At 47.1% G+C, this 20,339-nt stretch overlaps 1 protein-coding gene across 5 annotated transcripts; it reads right to left on the bottom strand.

Annotated features, from left to right (window-relative positions):
* Positions 1-1,840: 1,840 nt before the first annotated feature.
* CIPC (CLOCK interacting pacemaker) lies at positions 1,841-19,649 on the bottom strand. Of its 5 annotated transcripts, none has more exons than XM_036314020.1 (4): positions 19,058-19,641; positions 12,072-12,257; positions 7,682-7,851; positions 1,841-3,646 (listed from the first exon to the last, which is right to left on the bottom strand). In XM_036314020.1, exons 2-4 carry the CDS (start codon positions 12,205-12,207, stop codon positions 2,756-2,758), a joined length of 1,197 nt encoding a protein of 398 aa, XP_036169913.1. In that variant the 5' UTR covers positions 12,208-12,257; positions 19,058-19,641; the 3' UTR covers positions 1,841-2,755. The 5 variants fall into 5 exon arrangements, with proteins under 5 accessions (XP_036169913.1, XP_036169918.1, XP_036169914.1 ...); XM_036314025.1 differs by lacking the exon at positions 19,058-19,641 and adding an exon at positions 16,901-18,128; XM_036314021.1 differs by lacking the exon at positions 19,058-19,641 and adding an exon at positions 16,912-18,128.
* Positions 19,650-20,339: the final 690 nt, after the last annotated feature.

Raw genomic sequence — 20,339 nt, 5'->3', positions numbered from 1 at the left:
AATTCACATTTGGTAAAGAAATCTCTACCCTAAAGAACTCATAACTGGAAAAACACTTTGATATATGCATGAGTTACCTTCTGCTGAAGGAATCAATAAAGTCAGACAATACTATAATCAATAAATGGTAATGAGAGCAATAAATTACAATGTCATTAAACTCCATTCCCATAACCAATTCAATCAGCAGCTTTTTCTAGTTTTGTGTTTTTTTTTAAACATTGCCAACAAAATCTGCCAGAAGGACTGATTTGAGCTAAGAATGGCTTCACATGTTCAGAAAACAGTAGCTCCGCCACGGGACATCATACCAGATCAAATCAACCTTGTGCAACCAACAGAGGTCTTTCTGGTCAACTCCAAGGTTCCTCCATTTGCTGAAATGGCCCCTGGCCCCAATGTCTGCTAGCTTCAATGGACTCTCCTTCTCTACGTGGCTTCACCTACCCCAAGCTCCACTAGACAACAAGCACCCAAGCTAAGAGCTTAGAGACTTCCAGCACTAAGTCATAAGGCCAGACAAGAGCTGTGAGGATCAACGATGGCTTTCATCATCTTTTACTGTGACAGAAGGGAATGCATACCTTAATCTGGGAAGAAGATTCCAAGAGGCTTAGAGCTCCAGAAGGTTTTCGGATGGAATAAATTTGGTTCTCAGCAATTGTGTTCAGATTTTGACACTCAGTAAGACTCAGGGCTAGCGCCAGGCTGTTCCGAACACACCTGTCTCTGTAGCTCTGCCGCCAAATGCATTCTGCCAAAAAGGAAGCTTCCTGGCATGGTGCGCAGAGCAGAGCTGCTGTAGTACCGCAGACTTGGGGAGGCAGAAGGGGGAGGCCCAGACAAAATACTCAAAGGAGCTGGGTCTGCTTAAAGACACACTGGCTCTAATCTCTGACACTCTTTCAGAAAGCAAATGGCAGATAATAGTTCTGCGTTAATCAGGTGTCTAGAGATTTTACCAAGTTATTTATTTCTACTAGTAAATCGGCCTTACCTAACTCATGTACGTTTGAGAATAAAGTGGAGGCGATCCAAAGCCTTGTAATTTTTAAACTACGTTAGACTTACCACTACCTAGCAGATATGAGCTTTAGCTGCTTTCTGGCCTTGGTAAAACTTCAAGAACATTTTCCTGTGTAAAAGCTGGTCATCCAGAAGTTGTTAGTTAGATTTTCAAGAGGATGACATTTTTAAATGAGAGGAGGAAACGTTTAAAGCTTTACTATTAGAATCCAGCTTACCTTGACGATGAAGCTGGAAGCATGTGTGTCTGTAAATCCCCATCACAGCCTCCATTCCCAGGTGAACCTCACATACGCAACACCACACCTCTGGGCTTGCTGCCAATACCCAACGCATGGCAGACACACAGAAGACGCTGCTCCTGCTCGCTCCAGGTCACCGTGCGTCACATGAAAGCTTTGGAGGCGAAACTGGTGAGAAGCCAACTTTGTGGGCTTATATTTCATATAATTTTATGAAATTAAAATTATTAGGATGATTTTAATCTCAAATCTATCGAGCTTAATAATCACATCCTCTTTTAGGAAAACAAAAGAAGAAAAAGTGGCAGCAGAGGGTTAATTTACACCACTCACTCACTCTCAGGCACCACGAAGCTATCTTTAAGATTTTCACACATAGCCCTAACCGGTTTGGCTCAGTGGATAGAGTGTCAGCCTGCGGACTCAAGGGTCCCAGATTCGATTCCGGTCAAGGGCATGTACCTTGGTTGCGGGCACATCCCCGGTGGGGAGTGTGCAGGAGGCAGCTGATCGATGTTTCTCTCTCATCGATGTTTCTGGCTCTTTATCCCTCTCCCTTCCTCTCTGTATACAAAAAAAAAAAAAAAAAAAAAAAAAAGATTTTCACACATAAAACAGGTTGCATTGTTTCAAAAGTAGAAAGAAAAAAAGCACAAATTACTGGAATCTTCCAGCTCCTGACCAAGGGATACTGACCATGTGTTTCTTCAGACTCTAACTCAGAAAAGCAATTCATCAACTGTAACTCCAGATGGTACCGCATCCGTTCCATACTTTAAAAAGCTGAAGTTATTTTGCCTACCAGTTAAAGTGAAGAGAAACCTGGTTTGTGATGAAAGTGTCAGAGTTAAATGGTACCACCCTTTTCCCTTGACTTTCAAGTTTAAAAAAACAAAGCTTTAAGTCATTAAGTGTTTGCACCCAAGGCCCAGCCTGTGCCCAAAGCATTTTAGGTTTTGGCCAAATGGCATGATGCCTTAAGGAATGCAACCACACCTCCTCTTATTTTTCTCTAAGATATTCAAGGGAAGATCTGGAAAGGGATCCTTGTCACCTACTCCCTGGCTTGACAGGTGTCATTCAGTACGCTCATCCATGTCACTGCACCTCTGATCAGTTAGTGAGTGGGACAGTGGGAGGTGATCAGGGTTAGTGACTGGGACGGTGGGAGGTGACAGCTAGAGCTCCACACACTCCTCTCTTCTGCTTTGCCCCGTGACCCACCTAAGCACCTGCAGGCTAAGGAAAAGGGACTCATGGACACCCCGAATCTGAGGTCCTCAGTGGAACAGAGGCATATGTAAACTGGGCACAGATCACAGGTTAAGACAGCAGCCAGGGACTGGCATGAGGCTTCATAAGTGAACTGTTGAACAGTTTAAGAGTAGAAGGAAAAGACCTTACATAAGCTTTGGGAAACAGGAGTAAGATAACAGCAAGAGAGTTAAAAAGAACCATTCAAGTAACAGGAAAGTCTGCCTTCTGTGCTATATGTCTGGGTGATCAGAGAATGCTTCTAGGTCACCGCCAGCATGACTAGCCCCCAGGGTTAGCGATGCCTGCAGCCTGGCCCACGCCTGAGGAGCCCTGCTCTTGGCGGCCTCTATAAACAGCTGGGTCTGCTCCTTTAGCTGGTCTAGCTCCACCTGTGTTGCCTGGTTCTGACGAATCAGCTCCTTGGTTTTCAAAGTGATCTCCAGCAAGCCGGACTTGTGCAGGACTACCAGGGTGTTCTGAAAGCGCCTGTGTTTGCTGGGCAGCTGCTCTGAGAAGAGATCTGGGCTGCGGCAGAGGTGCTCTGCGGCCCACAGAGGTGAGCTATAATTAGCTGACAGTGGTGACAGGGGGGAGGTGCTCTCTACCCCATGCAGAGTGCTGTCTGATGCGCAGACAGGACTGGCAGGGGAAGCAAAGGTCAAGCTGGGAGCTTTAGCCACATGGCTGCTGGACACGGGCTGAAGAGTCTGTGGACTTCCGCCTGCCACGAGGGAGGGCACACCCTGCAGAGCTGAGTCCTCCACCAGCTTGGCACTGGGGGGTGCTGCAGTCGGGGGACTGGATGACACAGCACCTGTCTTGGTGGGCTCACTGGCGGGCAGGCTCAGCCCAGGTCTCTCAGTACAGATTTTCTTCTGCGTTCCACGATCTTTCTCTTTTGGGCTGAGGGAGAGGCCCCTTTTGCCTGGGTGTGGGGCTATTTTGGTGTAAGAATTCAGAATGGGCAAGTAGTTTTTGGAGTCGGACCTTTTCTCGCCAGCGTGACATCGGCTGACAGGCGATGGCACAGGCGGGTGAAGGAACAGGAGCTGTGGCTGTGCCGAGATCACTTCGAAGGAGGGCTGGACGGTCCATGACTGGAGCTGGGATGAGCTGCTGCCCTGAAAGCAGATGAAAACAGCACACTCCTTGTTACCTGCTTCTGCTAAGGGGCAAAGCAGAGATTTACAACAATTTCACGTACAGAGCTTCCCTCACAAAACAGGTAGCCTTTTCTGAAGAGTGTGATTGGATAAGTAGCTTAAAAATCCATTTGGGCCTGCCATTATAATTTTTTTTTTTTTAATCCTCACCTGAGGATATTTTTCCATTGATTTTAGAGAGAGTGGAAGAAAGAGGGAAAGACAGAGGGAAATATCAATGTGAGAGAAACACATCAATTGGTTGCCTCCTGCACACGCTCTGACCAGGGCCCGGGCTGGAGAGAAGCCTGCAACCGAGGTACATGCCCTTGACCTGAATCAAACCTGGGACCCTCCAGTCCACAGGCTGACACACTATCCAATGAGCCAAACCGGGTAGGGCTATAATTTCTTCCTTTCTTTCTTTTTTTACACTTTTCCTAAGGCAAAACTGAAGGAAATACCTATTTTTATTCAAGTGCTACCACTCAGGAAGAGAAACTGTAGGTAGATGAAGTAATGACATAGTTAAGGTCACAATTGAGGCAATAAAAATATGGGCAATACAATTGCTTGGCATGGTTAAAATGTGCTCATTTCACGACTACAAATGTGACTTTACACAAGAGTCTGTCTTCATTTAGTTACATCTGGACCCTCTTTTACCTGAACACAACTTTTGATTAAAGTCACATATTGTCAGGAGTCCATGGGCCCCCTTTTTAAGGCAGTGGCACCGAACAATCATAAAACCACTCAAGATAATAACAGTTATCAGGTATTGGTGCTTACTACAAGCTAGCACTGTGTGTGATGTTTTACATGGATTGTTTCCATAACAACCCTGTGAGGTAGTGATCATTTCCCTTCACAAATAGAAAACTGAGGTGTAGAAAGTTGAAATAACGTGCTTTAAGTCAACAAGATACTAAGTGACAGAGCTGGCTCTAAAACCTACCCTAACCATTCTACTACATTGCCTTTGTTATAGTACTCCTCAGTTATGCATTTTCATTTTTAATTAAGTACTGATTCAGATGGAAAGCTAATAAAGAAGGGTATGGCTATCTTTTTCCAATATTTAAAAGCCAGTCCAGTTCCAACCTGGTCCCAAAAATATGAGCTGGTGGGGTGGTCATTGCTGAGGAGAGCTATCTCCCACATATGCCCACCATTTTGCACACCTTTGAGCTTCCTCGATGTGTGGCTAGAATGTTAGGCCAGCTATAGTTCATCTCCTATGCAAAAGTTGGGATCATCTGGGGAGTCCATTCTGAAGCCCTCTTGGTATTCAGATATACGCTGGATGTACTATGTAAGCAAGCAATGCTAGGCCTAGCACCACACTTCCCTGTCAGAGCAGGTCCAAAAGCAGGGGTCTTTCGAAGCAGACATCAGCCTAGTCCAGCTCAGTCAGAAGGAAAACATCAGGCTATTCCCCCAGTCACTCATGCCCTAAGGGTGGACCTACTATGAGGCAAACGGATCCAGAAAATTTCTAATTCACTGCTTTCCTAAGCTGATTTCACTGGATTCTTCCTAATGCTGCTATGCCCATTGCTGTAGTAGATACTAAGCTTACTGGTTCTAATTATTAGATTTTACAATATATTATTTATATATTATTTATATATTATATATTATTATATATATTATATTATATATTATATTATATATTATTTATATGTTGAAAAAATCTGAGGGAATACGGGACAAGATTTTAGACTTGGCTACAATCTCAGGGTCATTTTCCATGAAGCCTTCACACTGAAGATGAGGAAATTGAAGCCCAGGTTATTAAGTAATTGTGTGCAAGATCACACAGTCGAGTGGCAGAACTGGAATCAGACCTTCAAAAGAAAAGTATCTAAAACCAAGACATTAGCCCAGCTGGTGTGGCCCAGTGGTTGAGCGACGACCCATGAACCAGAAGGTTACAGTTTGATTCCCAGTCAAGGCACATGCCTGGGTTGTGGGCTCGATCCCCAGTGGGGGGTGTGCAGGAGGCAGCTGATCAATGATTCTCTCTCATCATTGATGTTTCTATCCTCTCTCCCTCTCTCTGAAATAATAAAAAATATCTATATATATAAAAGCCTAAGCAACCGGCCGACCAGCTGGTAGCTATGACATGCACTGATCACCAGGGGGCAGACACTCAACACAGGAGAGGAAAACACCAGCATGGAAACATGGAACAGACTGATGAATCTCAGAGGGAAGGGGGGTGGGGGGAGGGCAGGAAGAGATTAACCAAAGATCTTATATGCATACTAGAGGCCCAGTGCATGGATTTGTGCACCTGTGGGGCCCCTCGGCCTGGCCTATGTCTTCTCGCAATCTGGGACTTCTCAGGGGATGTCAGAGAGCTGGTTCCAGCCAGATCCCCACAGGCCAGGGCAAGGGGCCCCACCAGTGCATGAATCGGGCCTCTAATACAGCGGTCGCCAACCTTTCGGACCTCACGGACTACCAGTGATCTTTGGACCACGGGTTGGCGACTGCTGCTCCAAAGGTTTCCTGAAACCAGTGGTCGCCAACCTTTCGGACCTCACAGACCACAGGTTGGCGACCACTGCTGTAGTATATATATAAAAAATAAAATAAAACCAAGACATTACACAAAATACACATATTTTTAAAAGTATATCACTATTTTAATGTTGGAATGTGCTGGATTCTAACGTGTGAAAAAACAAGACGAAACTCCTAGACAACTCCATCAGGTCCACCCGCCCCAAGCTTCCCATCTGCTGATGGAGCCAGCAGTCCCCTGCAGGCCTTTGTCCTGGAGAATGCAGCCCTGCTGGAAAAGCCTACCCACTCCTCAACTGTGGGCTGTTCTCCGCCCTGGGGAGCTGCCAGCCTGCCTACAACAAAGAAGGCATATAAACACAGACACACAGGAAGGACTGACAAACAGGGAGCCAGAGAGGAAGGCGGGGACAGAAAGAACCGGGAGAAAGGAAGCCCTGAGAAGCATCACAGCACTGATGGGGTCTGGACAAGCTCATCTGGGCTCCATTACGTGTCTTTATTCTCTCTCTTCGTTTCAATAAGCAGAGCTGTTTTTCCTGCTGAGGTGATTTGTCACGCAAAAATTTCCAAATTCTTTGTCCAAACTCACCAGGTTGGCTTGTTAAAAATCCGTTTGTGTTCCTCGGAAATAACTAGGTAATAGTTAAGACATAAGGTTTCATGTCAGGCTACAGCCGTGTATGTTCTTCTACCTGAGCTGGAAGGTCAGCAGCATAAAGCCAGTTTCAAATGTCCTAGCTTCCTGCAGCCTCATCAATGGCCCCATGGGAGAGCTGATATATTTTAGAGCAAAGCAGGGTAAGGTTAAGTGTTCTTGAACCCAGTTCATCTGATTAAGTTCTCGGTTCCAAACATGGGGGCTTAGATTTTCATCTAAATCTGTTCTTGCATATCTGGACAATAATCACATATTATGCATAGTTATGTAACCAAGCCCCCAACAGGATGTGTTTCAGCTCCACAGCAATGCCGTGCAGACTCTGCTGGGGCAGCCACACCTTAACCAAAGAGCTGCTCTTCCACTAACGGCACGTCCTTGGCTGATTACTAAGAAAAGGCTCAGAATGTGACAGGAGAAACATGGAAATTGCCTCCACTTCTCAAACAAATAAATGCATCCTACATTTCTAAATTCCTAGGGCATTTCAAGTTAAAAAGAGATTCTTTTGTTTATACCCTGAATTCTGTCATCTATTAACTGTACTATGAAAGTTATGACATTTCTGCTTGGTTCTTTTATACATGACTAAAGAATTCCGGTGCTCCTCTGGATAAACTAGGGATACAGAAATAAAATAGTCTTGCTGTCCTGGAGTCCTTTTTAAACACTGTCAATAGTTGAAAGGAAACATCCTTTCCCCAGGACAGAGTACTCGGCAGCGGCGTGGTTCTGTGCTCTGCGTCTAAATCCCTCCCAGGCGGAGGGGAGCCTCTGCACACAGGGAGCCCAGGCACTTGAACTTGCACCCCCCTCACCTGTTTGACCAGCACGTTCTTCATGACGACCATGGGGGACAGAGTGGGGAAGGCACTGCTCGCAGCCTTGGAGTTCAGTCTTGGCCGGTCTTCCCGGCTCCAGCCTAAGGCGCTCAGCATGTCCTCGGACTCCATTTGCTCCGCCGAGCTCAGACACTCCGAACTCCCATCTGGTGGGCAGGAAAACGGACAGTTCACCCGGGCTCTAGGCTAGAGGCTGCTAACCAGGCCTCCTGGGGAGTGGCGGGACTCCTTGAAACTGAATGGAACATTTGTGAGATGGGTTTTTGTGCATTTTTCTGAGGAGAGGGTCTTTAGCTTTCATTGGACTCTCAAAAGGCATCCATAATTATCACCTGTGCCCCCAAAGACTAGGAATGACTGCCCGAGGACTCCTTTCTAACTCTTACAGACAAAAGCCTGCATCAGTTCAGGTTCCTGTGAAAGTAATCATCACCAGCCTACAGAACTGGGTGGAAGGCTTCAAAGTTAGTTCATTTCATTACTTTCACATTGACATTTCTATCTCTCTCTCCCTCTTCCTTCCCCTTGGAAATAAAAATATATTGTAAAAAATAATAATAAACACAAAATCTTAAAACTTACACCCATGCGGAAACTGAAAGAGCTTCTTCCTAAGTTTCCTAATTGTAAATTCTGGGTAAGTTCATCAAAGCTGAGGTTTAAAATGTGTCTGTCGTTGTTGTTCCCTCTACCCGGTTAGACATCTCCTTTGTTGCTGTGTCTACTGGGACCCTGCACATCGGTGACAGATACTTTCCAAGGCAAAGAAAATAAGAATGCCCTCCGTGAATCCATCACAAAGGACTTATTTAGCTATCTACTGGAGCATCCCCAGAGACTGCTGAAACCCTGCTAGGAGTCTGGGGATACCCTAAACGCTCATCAGGAATCACAGAGTCAACTAGATGAGGCAGGCCCAGAATGAAACTTTAATTTAAATGAGGACAACTGTCAACACTTGCAGTTAAGTCAGAACCACACATGTAGTGCTTGATTTGGGCAAAGATCATCAATGGATGTCAAAGCCACAGGTCAAGAGTTTGTTGGGGAGCAGAATAGTCACACAATTTCAAAATACCATCTCATAAATTGCTTATAATTACAAAGAAAAAAAGGGTACTTTTACATTAAAAAAATCTGGTATATGCTACCTTAAGCAAGTGTAAACACCACCTTAACCAAGTGATCAACCAGAGCACCAGCAAGAATAAGACAAACATAAGAGTCTCCTTACGTGTGCAATGAGGGGATATAACAGAAAAAGTGCAGTAGGCTGTAAAAAAATGTTCTCCTGATTCGAGTAATGGGGAAGCTATCAGAAAAATCCAGAGTGTGGGACATTCTACAGAACAACAGGCCTAACTCATTCAAAGATGTCGATGTCATTAAAGAATAAAAAAGGAAAGGATATGAAAGATGAGGGAGCTGCTCTAGATTAAATAAAACTAAAAAGACAGGACAACTAAATGAAATGTACAGTCGTCAATGGACCCAGGATCTAAAACGAATGGACCAAAGGACACTACTGGGACAATGGGCAAACTCTGACTATGGGCTGCAGCTAATTAAAAATCGCAGATTAGCCCATGCCGAAACCGGTTTGGCTCAGTGGATAGAGCGTCAGCCTGCGGACTCAAGGGTCCCAGGTTCGATTCCGGTCAAGGGCATGTACCTGGGTTGCGGGCACATCCCCAATGGGAGATGTGCAGGAGGCAGCTGATCGATGTTTCTCTCTCATCGATGTTTCTAACTCTCTATCTCTCTCCCTTCCTCTCTGTAAAAAATCAATAAAATATATTTTAAAAATAAATAAATAAATAAATAAAAATCGCAGATTAGCCCTAACCGGTTTGGCTCAGTGGATAGAGCGTCGGCCTGCGGACTCAAGGGTCCCAGGTTCGATTCCGGTCAAGGGCATGTACCTTGCTTGCGGGCACATCCCCCGTGGGGAGTGTGCAGAAGGCAGCTGATCGATGTTTCTCTCTCATGGATGTTTCTAACTCTCTATCCCTCTCCCTTCCTCTCTGTAAAAAATCAATAAAATATATTTAAAAAAAAAAAAATCGCAGATTAGCTCCAGCCAGTTTGGCTCAGTGGATAGAGAGCCAGCCTGCAGACTGAAGGGTCCCAGGTTCAGTTCCAATCAAGGGCACCTGCCCATGTTTCGGGCTCAATCCCCAGTAGGGGGTATGCAGGAGGCAGCAAATCGGTGCTTCTGTCATCATTGATGTTTCTCTCTCTCTCCCCCCCCTCCCTTCCTCTCTGAAATCAATAAAAACGTATTTTTTAAAAATCGCAGATTACATCATTCACCAAGTGACTGAAATAATAACTCAGGCAGTGAAGAAATCACTGGCACCTGGCCCAGGTGTGGCTGGAGGCATTCCCTGGGGTCACTTTCTGGAGCACAACCAGTTTGGTTGGTTTTAACAATGCCTGTGTCTGACCAGCACAACACTGCTTAAAGCACTTCTACAGAATAAGGAAACGATCAGAAACACCATCCAGACTTTGGGACATACTACATAACAACTGCCTGAAGTTGTGGGAAAGAGAGGTACCAAAATGTCAACAGTATTGAGAAAAAATAGGTAGTGGGATGATAGATAATGCTTATATTTTTCTTTCCAAGTTTCTACATTTCTAAGCTTCTACAATGAGCATGTATCACCTTTGTGATATGAAAAACAGATGAAAACAAACATGACCTTAAAAAAGAGAGAGAAAGTAAGCCCGCAGTGTTTCCCAAACCTGTCTGAATACACAACTCACCAGACACAAAAAATAACCCCCACATCCCAGGCCCTCCCCCAAGGCCCTCAACATCACAGCATCCAGGAGCGGGGTCTGGCAAGCAGTGTTTTTAACAAATGCCTCAGATGAGCCTTATGATGAGGCAAGTTTAGGAAACAGTGCTAAGCGACAGAGAAGAAAAACCAAGGGGCTACACGTTGGCCCTCGGTTTCCCGACTGTCCTTATTCTAATCCCTCTGTCAGTAGGTGTTCTGTTCTTCTCTGAGCAACAGTCTATTTATAATTTGGCTTCTCACACAGCCTCCCTACGGGGAGGAAATATAATATACCAATCTAAGGATGAGGCAGATCTAGCATTCCTAACAGCTGTATTTCTCAGTGTAAGTTAATAAACAGGAGCATGGACTGATTAGCCCAGCCGTGGGCAAACTACGGCCCGTGGGCCGGATCCGGCCTGTTTGAAATGAATAAAACTATTGAAAAAAAAGACCGTACCCTTTTATGTAATGATGTTTACTTTGAATTTATATTAGTTCACACAAACACTCCATCCATGCTTTTGTTCCGGCCCTCCAGTCCAGTTTAAGAGCCCATTGTGGCCCTCGAGTCAAAAACTTTGCCCACCCCTGGATTAGTCTCTGTGAGGCTAGATAACATTAAGTCTTCATCTAGGAGAGGGTTCCATCCCAGGGTGCTAACCCAGCCAGAATCCCCTAGCATCACCTTTCTGCATCCAGGGCCAAAATGTTGACACTAGAGCTATGGTATGTCAAGCCACTACTCTCAGATCTGGAAATAAAGGCGCCTCAGCACAAAATTGAAAGGTTCACCGGGTATGCAGCTAGCCCTTTCAGGTAAGGTTTGGACAAACTAGTAAGGAAAACTGGTCTCCTTTCTCGTCTCTAATAGATTCTCAAGTCCAAATGCGAAATACATGGATATTGGGAGGATGGGCTGTAGAGGAGAAACATTTTTAAACAAAGCAAAATTACTTTCTTAGAAAAAAAGTTACTTTAACAAATTGTATACTCTTTTCGTTTTAATTTGTTACATGGTAACAACATGCAGTATTTTTTCCTGCAATGTAACTATTCCTATGAAAAAGGAGTGAAAACAACAGAATTATGAGTACTTATTTTTTCCAGTAACTACTTGCAACAGTTCTAAGATTTAAAATTGAGTTGAAAAAAGATGTCAAATCCCCTGGACAGCGTGGCTTAATGGTTAGCATCGACCTATGAATCAAGAGGTCCTGGTCTGATTCCCAGTCAGGGCACATGCCTGGGTTGCAGGCTCGATCCTCAGTGTGGGGCGTGCAGTAGGCAGCCGATCAATGATTCTCTCTCCTCATTGATGTTTCTCTCTCTCTCTCCCTCTCCCTTCCTCTCTGAAATAAATATAAATATATTTTTTAAAAAAAGATGTCAAATCACTCCTTCAGAACTAACCCCGTGGTGAGCCATATGGCACCAGAATTGTCATTTTAAGAGATCAGATACTTATTTATTCTGTATGTGAAAGTTTCCCATCCCTATCACACAAAGGAGTTTGGGGGAGGACCTCTTTCAGGCAAATCATTCGTTACAATGTAGAAAGAACGAGGTATTTTAACCTGAAAATCCAGAGTCCTTGTCTGACTCGGCCGCTGCCATGCCGAGCTGACGAGCCACTTTTTTCATCTCCGTGCCTTTGCCTAGTTTGGCCGAGAGTCTTCTGGGGCTCTCTCTGGACGGGGCTTTCCTCTCCATGTTTTCTGGGCTGGCAGTGAGTTCACTAGGACTCTTTCATCTGGGTTGCCCTGTGCAAAACAACAATTACATAAGAAGTCACTGCCTAGAGAGCTGAAACAGGTGACTGAAATGGTGAGTAAAGAGAGGGCAAAGAACACTGGCCTCACCCACTTCCTCTGCATTTTCTCAGAGGTCTCAACTGAAAAGGCTTCCAGTTTTCTGAGCCGTAGAAGGGTTTCCACCCAAAAGGAGGTCCACTGTCCTCTCCCTGCCCTCTACATCTATTACAAATTCAAGGCACACACACCACATTCACTGGTGGCTTTGAAACAGCTAACAAAGGCACATTTGATTAGGTTTCTGGACCGGGTAACTCACCCTGCTCCCCGAGGGAGGAGAGCAGGGGGGATGCCCATCTGGGACAGGGCTTGCTTTCCCAGGTTACATCTGCCACTCCCCACTTACTGCCACCTCCCATAGTGTGCTTCTCAAGTTAACCTTTCACTGAACAGAGTAAAAACAACTCCTTTTATATGCATGCTACTTTTGGGCTTAAAAAGCACTTTTATGCACAAATAAGATCATATAGAATAGTGCTTTGCTTCTATAAAAGCCCACAACATTATTGCTGTTAATTTTATCTCACTCGACTCTCACGTCCTCCTCTCTGGCCATCCCATTTTATAGAGCAGGAAGTTGAGGTTCAGCTAAGTTACATTCAGTCCTTTAAAAATCTTTATCAAGTGCCCACCATGAACCAGGACTGGGGATACAGGGTAGACATGGTCTACCTTCCTGGAGCTTACATTCTAGAGGGAGACAGACATTAATCAAGTAAGCACACAATTAATTACTATTTTGATAACAGCTATGAAGGGGAGGGGCTAAGAGTCTGGGGGGACAGGTGGGGAAGGCTTTCCCGAGGAAGTGACATGTAGCTGGGATCTGGAGGAAGACAGAGTTAGTGGGAAGGAGCAGAAGTTGGGAAGTTGGCTGGGGAAGGGGGCTGGTGGGTGTGAAGTCTGAAAGCCCTAAGGAGAAAGGAGCCTGACACATTCAAAGAGCTGAAAGGCCCAGGGGGCCAGGGCACAGTGCAGGGGGTAGAAGGCCACGTGACACGAGAAGGGTCGGTGTGGGCCAGACAGGCAGTGCCTTGTAAGCGATGTTGTGAAGACTTCGGGTATTAAGAGCAAAGAGAAGTCACAGAAGGATTTTAACCAGAAAAGTGACAAGATCAGATCTGCATTTTAAAAGCATTTGGGCCGAAACCGGTTTGGCTCAGGGGATAGAGCGTCGGCCTGCGGACTCAAGGGTCCCAGGTTCGATTCCGGTCAAGGGCATGTACCTGGGTTGCGGGCATATCTCCAGTAGGAGATGTGCAGGAGGCAGCTGATCGATGTTTCTCTCTCATCGATGTTTCTAACTCTCTATCTCTCTCCCTTCCTCTCTGTAAAAAATCAATAAAATATATTTAAAAAAAAATAAAAAATAAAAATAAAAGCATTTGGATGCTGGAGACTAAATTTAGGGAGAGGCCGGATCAGCATTGAGACCATCTAGATCAGCGGTTCTCAACCTGTGGGTCGCGACCCCTTTGGGGGTCGAATGACTCTTTTACAGGGGTCACCTAAGACCATCGGAAAACACATATTGAGTATATAATGACATACTGTTTTTGTAATTAATCACTATGCTTTAATTATGTTCAATTTGTACAATGAAAATACATCCTGCATATCAGATATTTACATTACGATTTGTAACAGTAGCAAAATTACAGTTATGAAGTAGCAACAAAAATAATTTTATGGTTGGGGGTAACCACAATATGAGGAACTGTATTAAAGGGTCGCGGCCTTAGGAAGGTTGAGAATCACTGATCTAGATACTACTATGTAGTCCCGGTGACTTAAGGTGGTGGCAGTGACAGGAGAGAAGTGAACAGATTGGAGACATTTATTTAGAAGGCTGACTTGAGGGGGCTTGGTGACTGCATGTTGGGGGATGGACGGTGGAGCCCAGAAGACATATGGTGGTGGCGAGGCGGTTCAGTTTAGGCTGTGAGAGAGAAGCGACTGTGGGTCTTCCAAGTGGAGATGCTTGGTAGGCCGTCACATGTACATGTTGGGAGCCCAGGAAGAAGCACAGGTTTGCCCAGTGAGAGCCAGTCCATTGCAGATCCATAACTAAGCTAATAGTGCAAAGAATTAGATGAATGAGCCCTTCAAAGGGCTGATAGAAGCTGAAAGCATTCCAGATATTCTAACAAGGCCATTTGAGGCAAAGAAGAATGGCAGCAAGATAAGAACACAAGAGCTATCACAGGGCTCAAGACAACAGGAGGCCAACAAGGAAAATGACAATAATAAAACTGCCTAAGTGCTGGTCTCAATGTTTGTGTTCCCCTCAAATCCATATGTTGAAATCCTAACCCCCCAAAATTATGGTATTAGGAGGCGGGCCCTTTGGAAGGTGCTTAAATCATGAGGGTGGAGCCCTCGTAAGTAGGATTAGTGCCTCATAAAAGAGGCTCCAGACAGCTCCCTAGCCCCTTCCACCACCCAACCACCCTCATCTCAGACTTCCAGCCTCTAGAATCACTAACAATAAATTCCTGTTGTTTGCAAGCCACCCCGGCTGAGATATTTTGTTATAGCAGCCCAAGTACACTAAGACAGTAGGTGTAAACAAAGCCTGGCAGCATTTTAATTCGCAGTCCACTCGCAGCTCCATCCGCTTGTCCTGAGTGCAGAGAAACACGAGCCCCCTGCCAACAGCACTGTATCTGGAACACCCTGAAAGGCCAAGGCTGAACATTTCTGCCAACCAGGACCTCATGGAGAACACCAGCTACTCCAGAAGCAGAGGAGGGATTCAAGATAAACAAAAATTAAAGAGAAGACAAGGATGCTTTACGAGCGTCCCTGAGCAGCCCTCTTGTTCATACGTTTGCACACAGTATAAGTGGGCAAAAGGGAACACACACTGATCTGAATGAGACTGAATCATAAACACAACTGCAAGTAAAAATTACTTTGTACCATACTGAGTTCATTTAAAGCAGTGGTTCTCAACCTTCCTAATGCCGCGACCCTTTAATACAGTTCCTCATGTTGGGGTAACCTCCAATTTCATTGTTACAAATTGAACATAATTAAAGCATAGTGATTAATCACAAAAACAACATGTAATTATATGTGTTTTCCGATGATCTTAGGCGACCCCTGTGAAAGAGTCGTTCAACCCCCAAAGGGATCGCGACCCACAGGTTGAGAACCGCTGATTTAAAGGAACTGGTCTCCCCATGTCAAACCAAGCACCCGTTCACAGGTCACAGGTTTAGTCCTTGGTGCACAGAAGATAAACAATGGCACTGTCACATCTTGTACAGCACTACGCAAAAACAACATCTCTCTATTGGATGGCCAGGAAGTTCAACAGTGCAGCCTCAAAAACAGACTAACATGTATAAGTGTATCTCTAATTACATCAGAATCCCTTTGTATGAAAACCAAGAAATGTGCATGGAAAGTGAATAGGAGGTTTCTGCAAAATGGAAGTAGATTTCGCTTGTGGGTGACCAATCAGATGTATCATTCAAGTCTGCCCCTACTGTTGATTTAGATTAGGAAAGCAGCTCATGTTAGTTGCAACTGAGTTAGAACTTGACAAAGTTTCAAATTATCTTACAAAATACGGATTACTTTACGGGTATTTTAGATAAGGCATCCCAATTTAGCCTTCTACAATCCTTGTGACAGGAGGAGAAAGGTCTTGCTGGTGTTATTAAAGTGTATTCAATGGAGCTCCAAGAAGATAAACAGGAATTTATTCTGGCCAGTCAAGAATATGTAGGGCGCCGAAACCGGTTTGGCTCAGTGGATAGAGCGTCGGTCTGTGGACTGAAAGGTCCCAGGTTCGATTCCGGTCAAGGGCATGTACCTGGGTTGCGGGCACATCCCCAGTAGGAGATGTGCAGGAGGCAGCTGATCGATGTTTCTCTCTCAACGATGTTTCTAACTCTCTATCTCTCTCCCTTCCTCTCTGTAAAAAATCAATAAAATATATTTAAAAAAAAAAAAGAATATGCAGGACAACACTGAGTATGAAATAAAAAAACTGAAACGTTGACAAATTGGTTAAAAGGAGAACAGATGCTAAAATTTTAGATCCTGGAGAACTGGCGGCAGTTGGAGGTAAATAGCACTGTAGAATAGTAAATTAACTACCTTGGATGTGAAAGTGACTAAAGTGTGAAAGCCCTGTCCTAAGTTCTCCTCATGCCGCAGGAAGCCTGAGTGCCCAGGGACGTTCAAAAAAGATGCTGAATGAAGGGCTACACCCAACCTGGACCTCTCTGCTGAGAGGAGCGGCGCTTCCTCCCCAGAAGCGGCACTGAGGTCATCAATCAAACAGGCCCACTCGCACACGGCACAGGGAGGTAGCAGGGGATGGCATTTACTTCTGCTCTCAAACCCAGGGCCACACAAACGGCAAAGTCTGAAAACCTCAAGATTTTCTTCTTTCTCGGCATTATTTTACTCATAAGCTGACTAGGGGTTAAAAATGGGTTATGGGGACTCTTTCCCCCTCCCCACGTGGGAGTCTGTGTTGTGGGATTCTTTCCCCTTCCCCACGTGGGAATTTCTACTTGTTCTTTAATAAATTTCCACATTTGCTATAAAAAAGGAAGAAAAAGAAAATGGGTTACCATGCTCTTACCCACTGTGCCATCTCTGCTTCCTGGCACAGACTGGAAACTGCTACCATCACCTACAAACATCTCAGATCCTCATGAGCCTGACTCTGCACGAAAAGGACTCCCACTTAAGCTCCCCAAGCTGTCAGAATCGACCCTGACTGGGCCTCTTAATAAGTAACAGGTAACACAGTGTCCAAAGGTTCCCAGAGAGAACAGTACGTACTAAAACTTATCATGGAAAGTGAACATAAACACAGAGGCTTATATAAACAGGTATAAGATAAAATTCTAGCAAGTGCTCCACAGCACTTGGCTCCTGCTTCTATTTTTGCACTTCTAACATTAGACTCTAATTATTTGTCTCTTCAACCTCAACAGTTTTTTTTTTTTTAATCTTTGCAACCTCAGCTCCCAACAATATGTGTGAGATACTCAACAGAATAATAAATGCCTGCAAATCCCCTCCCCTGCTGAGCCTCGCTGACAGCCCTAGCAGCTTAGCTGTCACTGAAATACCTGAACAGCTTGAAGGTCAAGAGTCGGCATTTCCAAACGCCATGGTTACCTCAAGACCTAACTTCCAGCTCTGGTCTCCTGCAGGAAGCTCTCTCATCCACCCCTTCATCTAAGATGAAAACTCAGGGATAAATCCATCAACCTAATTAAAGGTTGGTCTAATCCAAAAACAATCTCTATGATGATGTAGGCTTATGAATAAAAAAAAGGACACCCAAGGTTTACAAGGAAAGAATCTGCAATGCTGCTCTCAGATATCTCCTTTTATAGATACTTGGCAACTTTCCCGAGAGCTCAAGTTTCCTTTAAAATGTGTCACATGTCTAACAGCCATGCATGGACAGAGTTGCGAAGAGAAAGCCCAAGCAGAGACCTTACAATAAAGTAACAAGGCCAGGAAAAACTAAGACCTTACAGCCCAGAAAACCATGGGTAATCCCAGTGTGAATTATGAATACATTACAGAAGTTGTTTTCTCTTGGTCTGCATGTTGGGAGATACCATTCCGGGGAAATGTCTGTGTATTTTAACAGGGAACAACCCCTTTACCTCCCGGTTATACCTAGATCTCTTCACATTCATCTTTCCCTTCACATCCATTTGCATTCTTCAACTTGGCTGCAAAGATTCATGTCAAAGATCCTAAACCCCACGCCCATACAACGTCCTGTTCGGCACCTGCTGTGGCTCACTCCATCCTCCTCTTCCAAAGAGCAGATGATTAGAGAACTTCCCTCAAGCGCTCCCCGCCCCCCCCCCCTTCCAGCAGGGTTCGCAGCAACAGTACCCACTCCCATTCGCACCAGCCCACGCGCGTCTGTGCCAGGCAGCAGGAGCGCCCTCCAGGCCCCCCCCCCCCAGCTGCCAGCTCAGCAGGGCACCACTGGGCAGACCCTAGGACTGTGCTGTGGCTGGCATACCACCAGCCGCCCAGGGCAAACGCCCAGGCCATGCAACCTGCCAGGACTTGGGCAATAGCCGGGAGCCTCATTTCGGCCTGGATCAGAGCCCCCCCCCCCCCCCCTCACCCACTAACTCCTTTCTTGGCACTTCTTTCCCATCTCCCCAACCCCTGGCACCAGGCCTGGCCGCCTGGCCACCCAGGAGAAATAACCAGCCAAGTGAGTGGCAACACGTCTCTGGAAAGGACAGCACACCTGTGCCGGGACCCAGAACGGGGCGCCACCTCCAGCCCCCAGACCGGATCCCAGGGCCCTCACCAGGTTACCAGCTCCCTCACCCACTCACCTGCCCGCTCCCTGCCCCCTCAGTTCACAGCCCGGCCGGAGGCCTCCAGCTCGCCCGGCCCCGAAGCCCACAGCTGTCACCTCCAGGGCTAGACCCGGCCCCCCGCCCTAAGGGTCTCACCCCACTGGCACCCCACACCAGCCCCTCTCGGTACTCCGCCCCCTCCTCGCCCTTGACTCCCTCTCCCACCAAAGCCCGCCCCTCAAAGCTAAACCCACCAACGAACTGGGGGAGGGACGCACGCCCTCTGCTCCCACCATTTGGGCCTCTGTCTGACCCCCTGAAGTCCTGATTCTCCCTCTTGCCTACCTCGCGACCCTTCTTCTTGCCCCTATTCCCACCTCCTTTCCCACGCTCCCCGCCCAAACCCTCTCCCCGTGCGCCCCGTCCTCCCTTCCTCACCTCGGGCCGGGGTCGGGGTCGCCACTCCAAGCACAGCCTGCGGGTCAGGTGGCGCATGCGCCGGCACGGGCCCGCGGCTCCATGACAACCCAGTCGTCGCCGGGTCTGGAGCAACCCCCTAAGCCTCCCGCCCCTTTCTCCTCCCCCGCCTCCGCGGCGGCTTCCGCCGGCCACGTGACAGGCTCGGAGGACCCGGCACCATAGAGACTGCTTGCTGTCCTCCTAGACGGGCCCTTCGAGGCGCACCCTGTCCCCGCCTCCGCCGGAACGCGAGCCCCTCCAGCCTCTCAGAGGGCGCGGACGTCCCGAAGAGGCCGGCGCTCTCTCCGCGGAGGGCGGGCGTCTCTATGGCTTCTTCCCAGGCCCCGTCGCCATTTTGTACGGGGGGGCTTGAACCCCGAGCGGCTGGAGTGCGGTATCGGGGCAAGGTTGGGAGAAGTTTCCGGCAGACACGGCAGGAGGCACGATTCTCCTGCGGGAGCGGGTGGCGGTTGGCTCTCGTTTTGTACGCCGGGACACCGCCAGGGTTGGGGGCCAGGACAGGCCATGCTGACTGGCACGCGCGCCCCGGGTGGCGGCGCCCCGCGTGGGAGGACATGCGGCCAGCCTCCCGCCCCCTCTGCCGGCGGAGGCGTGACCGACCGCCCTGCGCCGCTCACGTGTTTGCCACGCCTGTCCGGGCGGTTGGTTACCTTCCCCACCACTCCGCAGACCAGGCGGGGACGCAGTCCGCGTTCCTGTTGGGTGATTCCATGTCATTTGGTGTGTAAGTTACTTTTTCTCGGGACACTGTCCTCCGTCCAGCTCTCAGTGAAGCGACAGAATGCAGACACTGCACTCGCTAAAGACTAAAAGGGGTGGCCCTCGCCGGTTGGAGCAGTGGGTAGAGCATCGGCCCACAGGCTGAAGGGTCCCGGTTCGTTTCCGGCCGAGGGCGCACGCCTGCGTTGCAGACTCATCCCCAGTAGGGGGCGTACAGGAGGCAGCCCATCAGTGATTTTCTCCCATCATTGATGTTTCTCTCTCTCTAACCCTCTCCCTTCCTCTCTGGATTTGCCATATCAAGACTAGTAGGAAGGGGAGAGACGTGAAAAAGGCTGGCCCTGCTCCCACTCGTGGGAACTAAGATTCTGGAGGGATATCTCAGCTACGAAGGTTCCCCCTAAGAAGAGTGGGACTTCAACCCCAAGCCAGGCTCCCCAGGCCAGAGCACCAGAGCCAGGAAGAGACGCCCACATAACATCTGGCTGTGAAAACCAGCAGGGATTCTGTCTGCCAGGGA

This window comes from Myotis myotis, unplaced genomic scaffold (genome assembly GCF_014108235.1).
Source record: "Myotis myotis isolate mMyoMyo1 unplaced genomic scaffold, mMyoMyo1.p scaffold_m19_p_1, whole genome shotgun sequence".
Taxonomy (NCBI): domain Eukaryota; kingdom Metazoa; phylum Chordata; class Mammalia; order Chiroptera; family Vespertilionidae; genus Myotis; species Myotis myotis.
The sequence above is the reverse complement of the archived record's forward strand: the minus strand, read 5'-3'. Positions and strand labels throughout refer to the sequence as shown.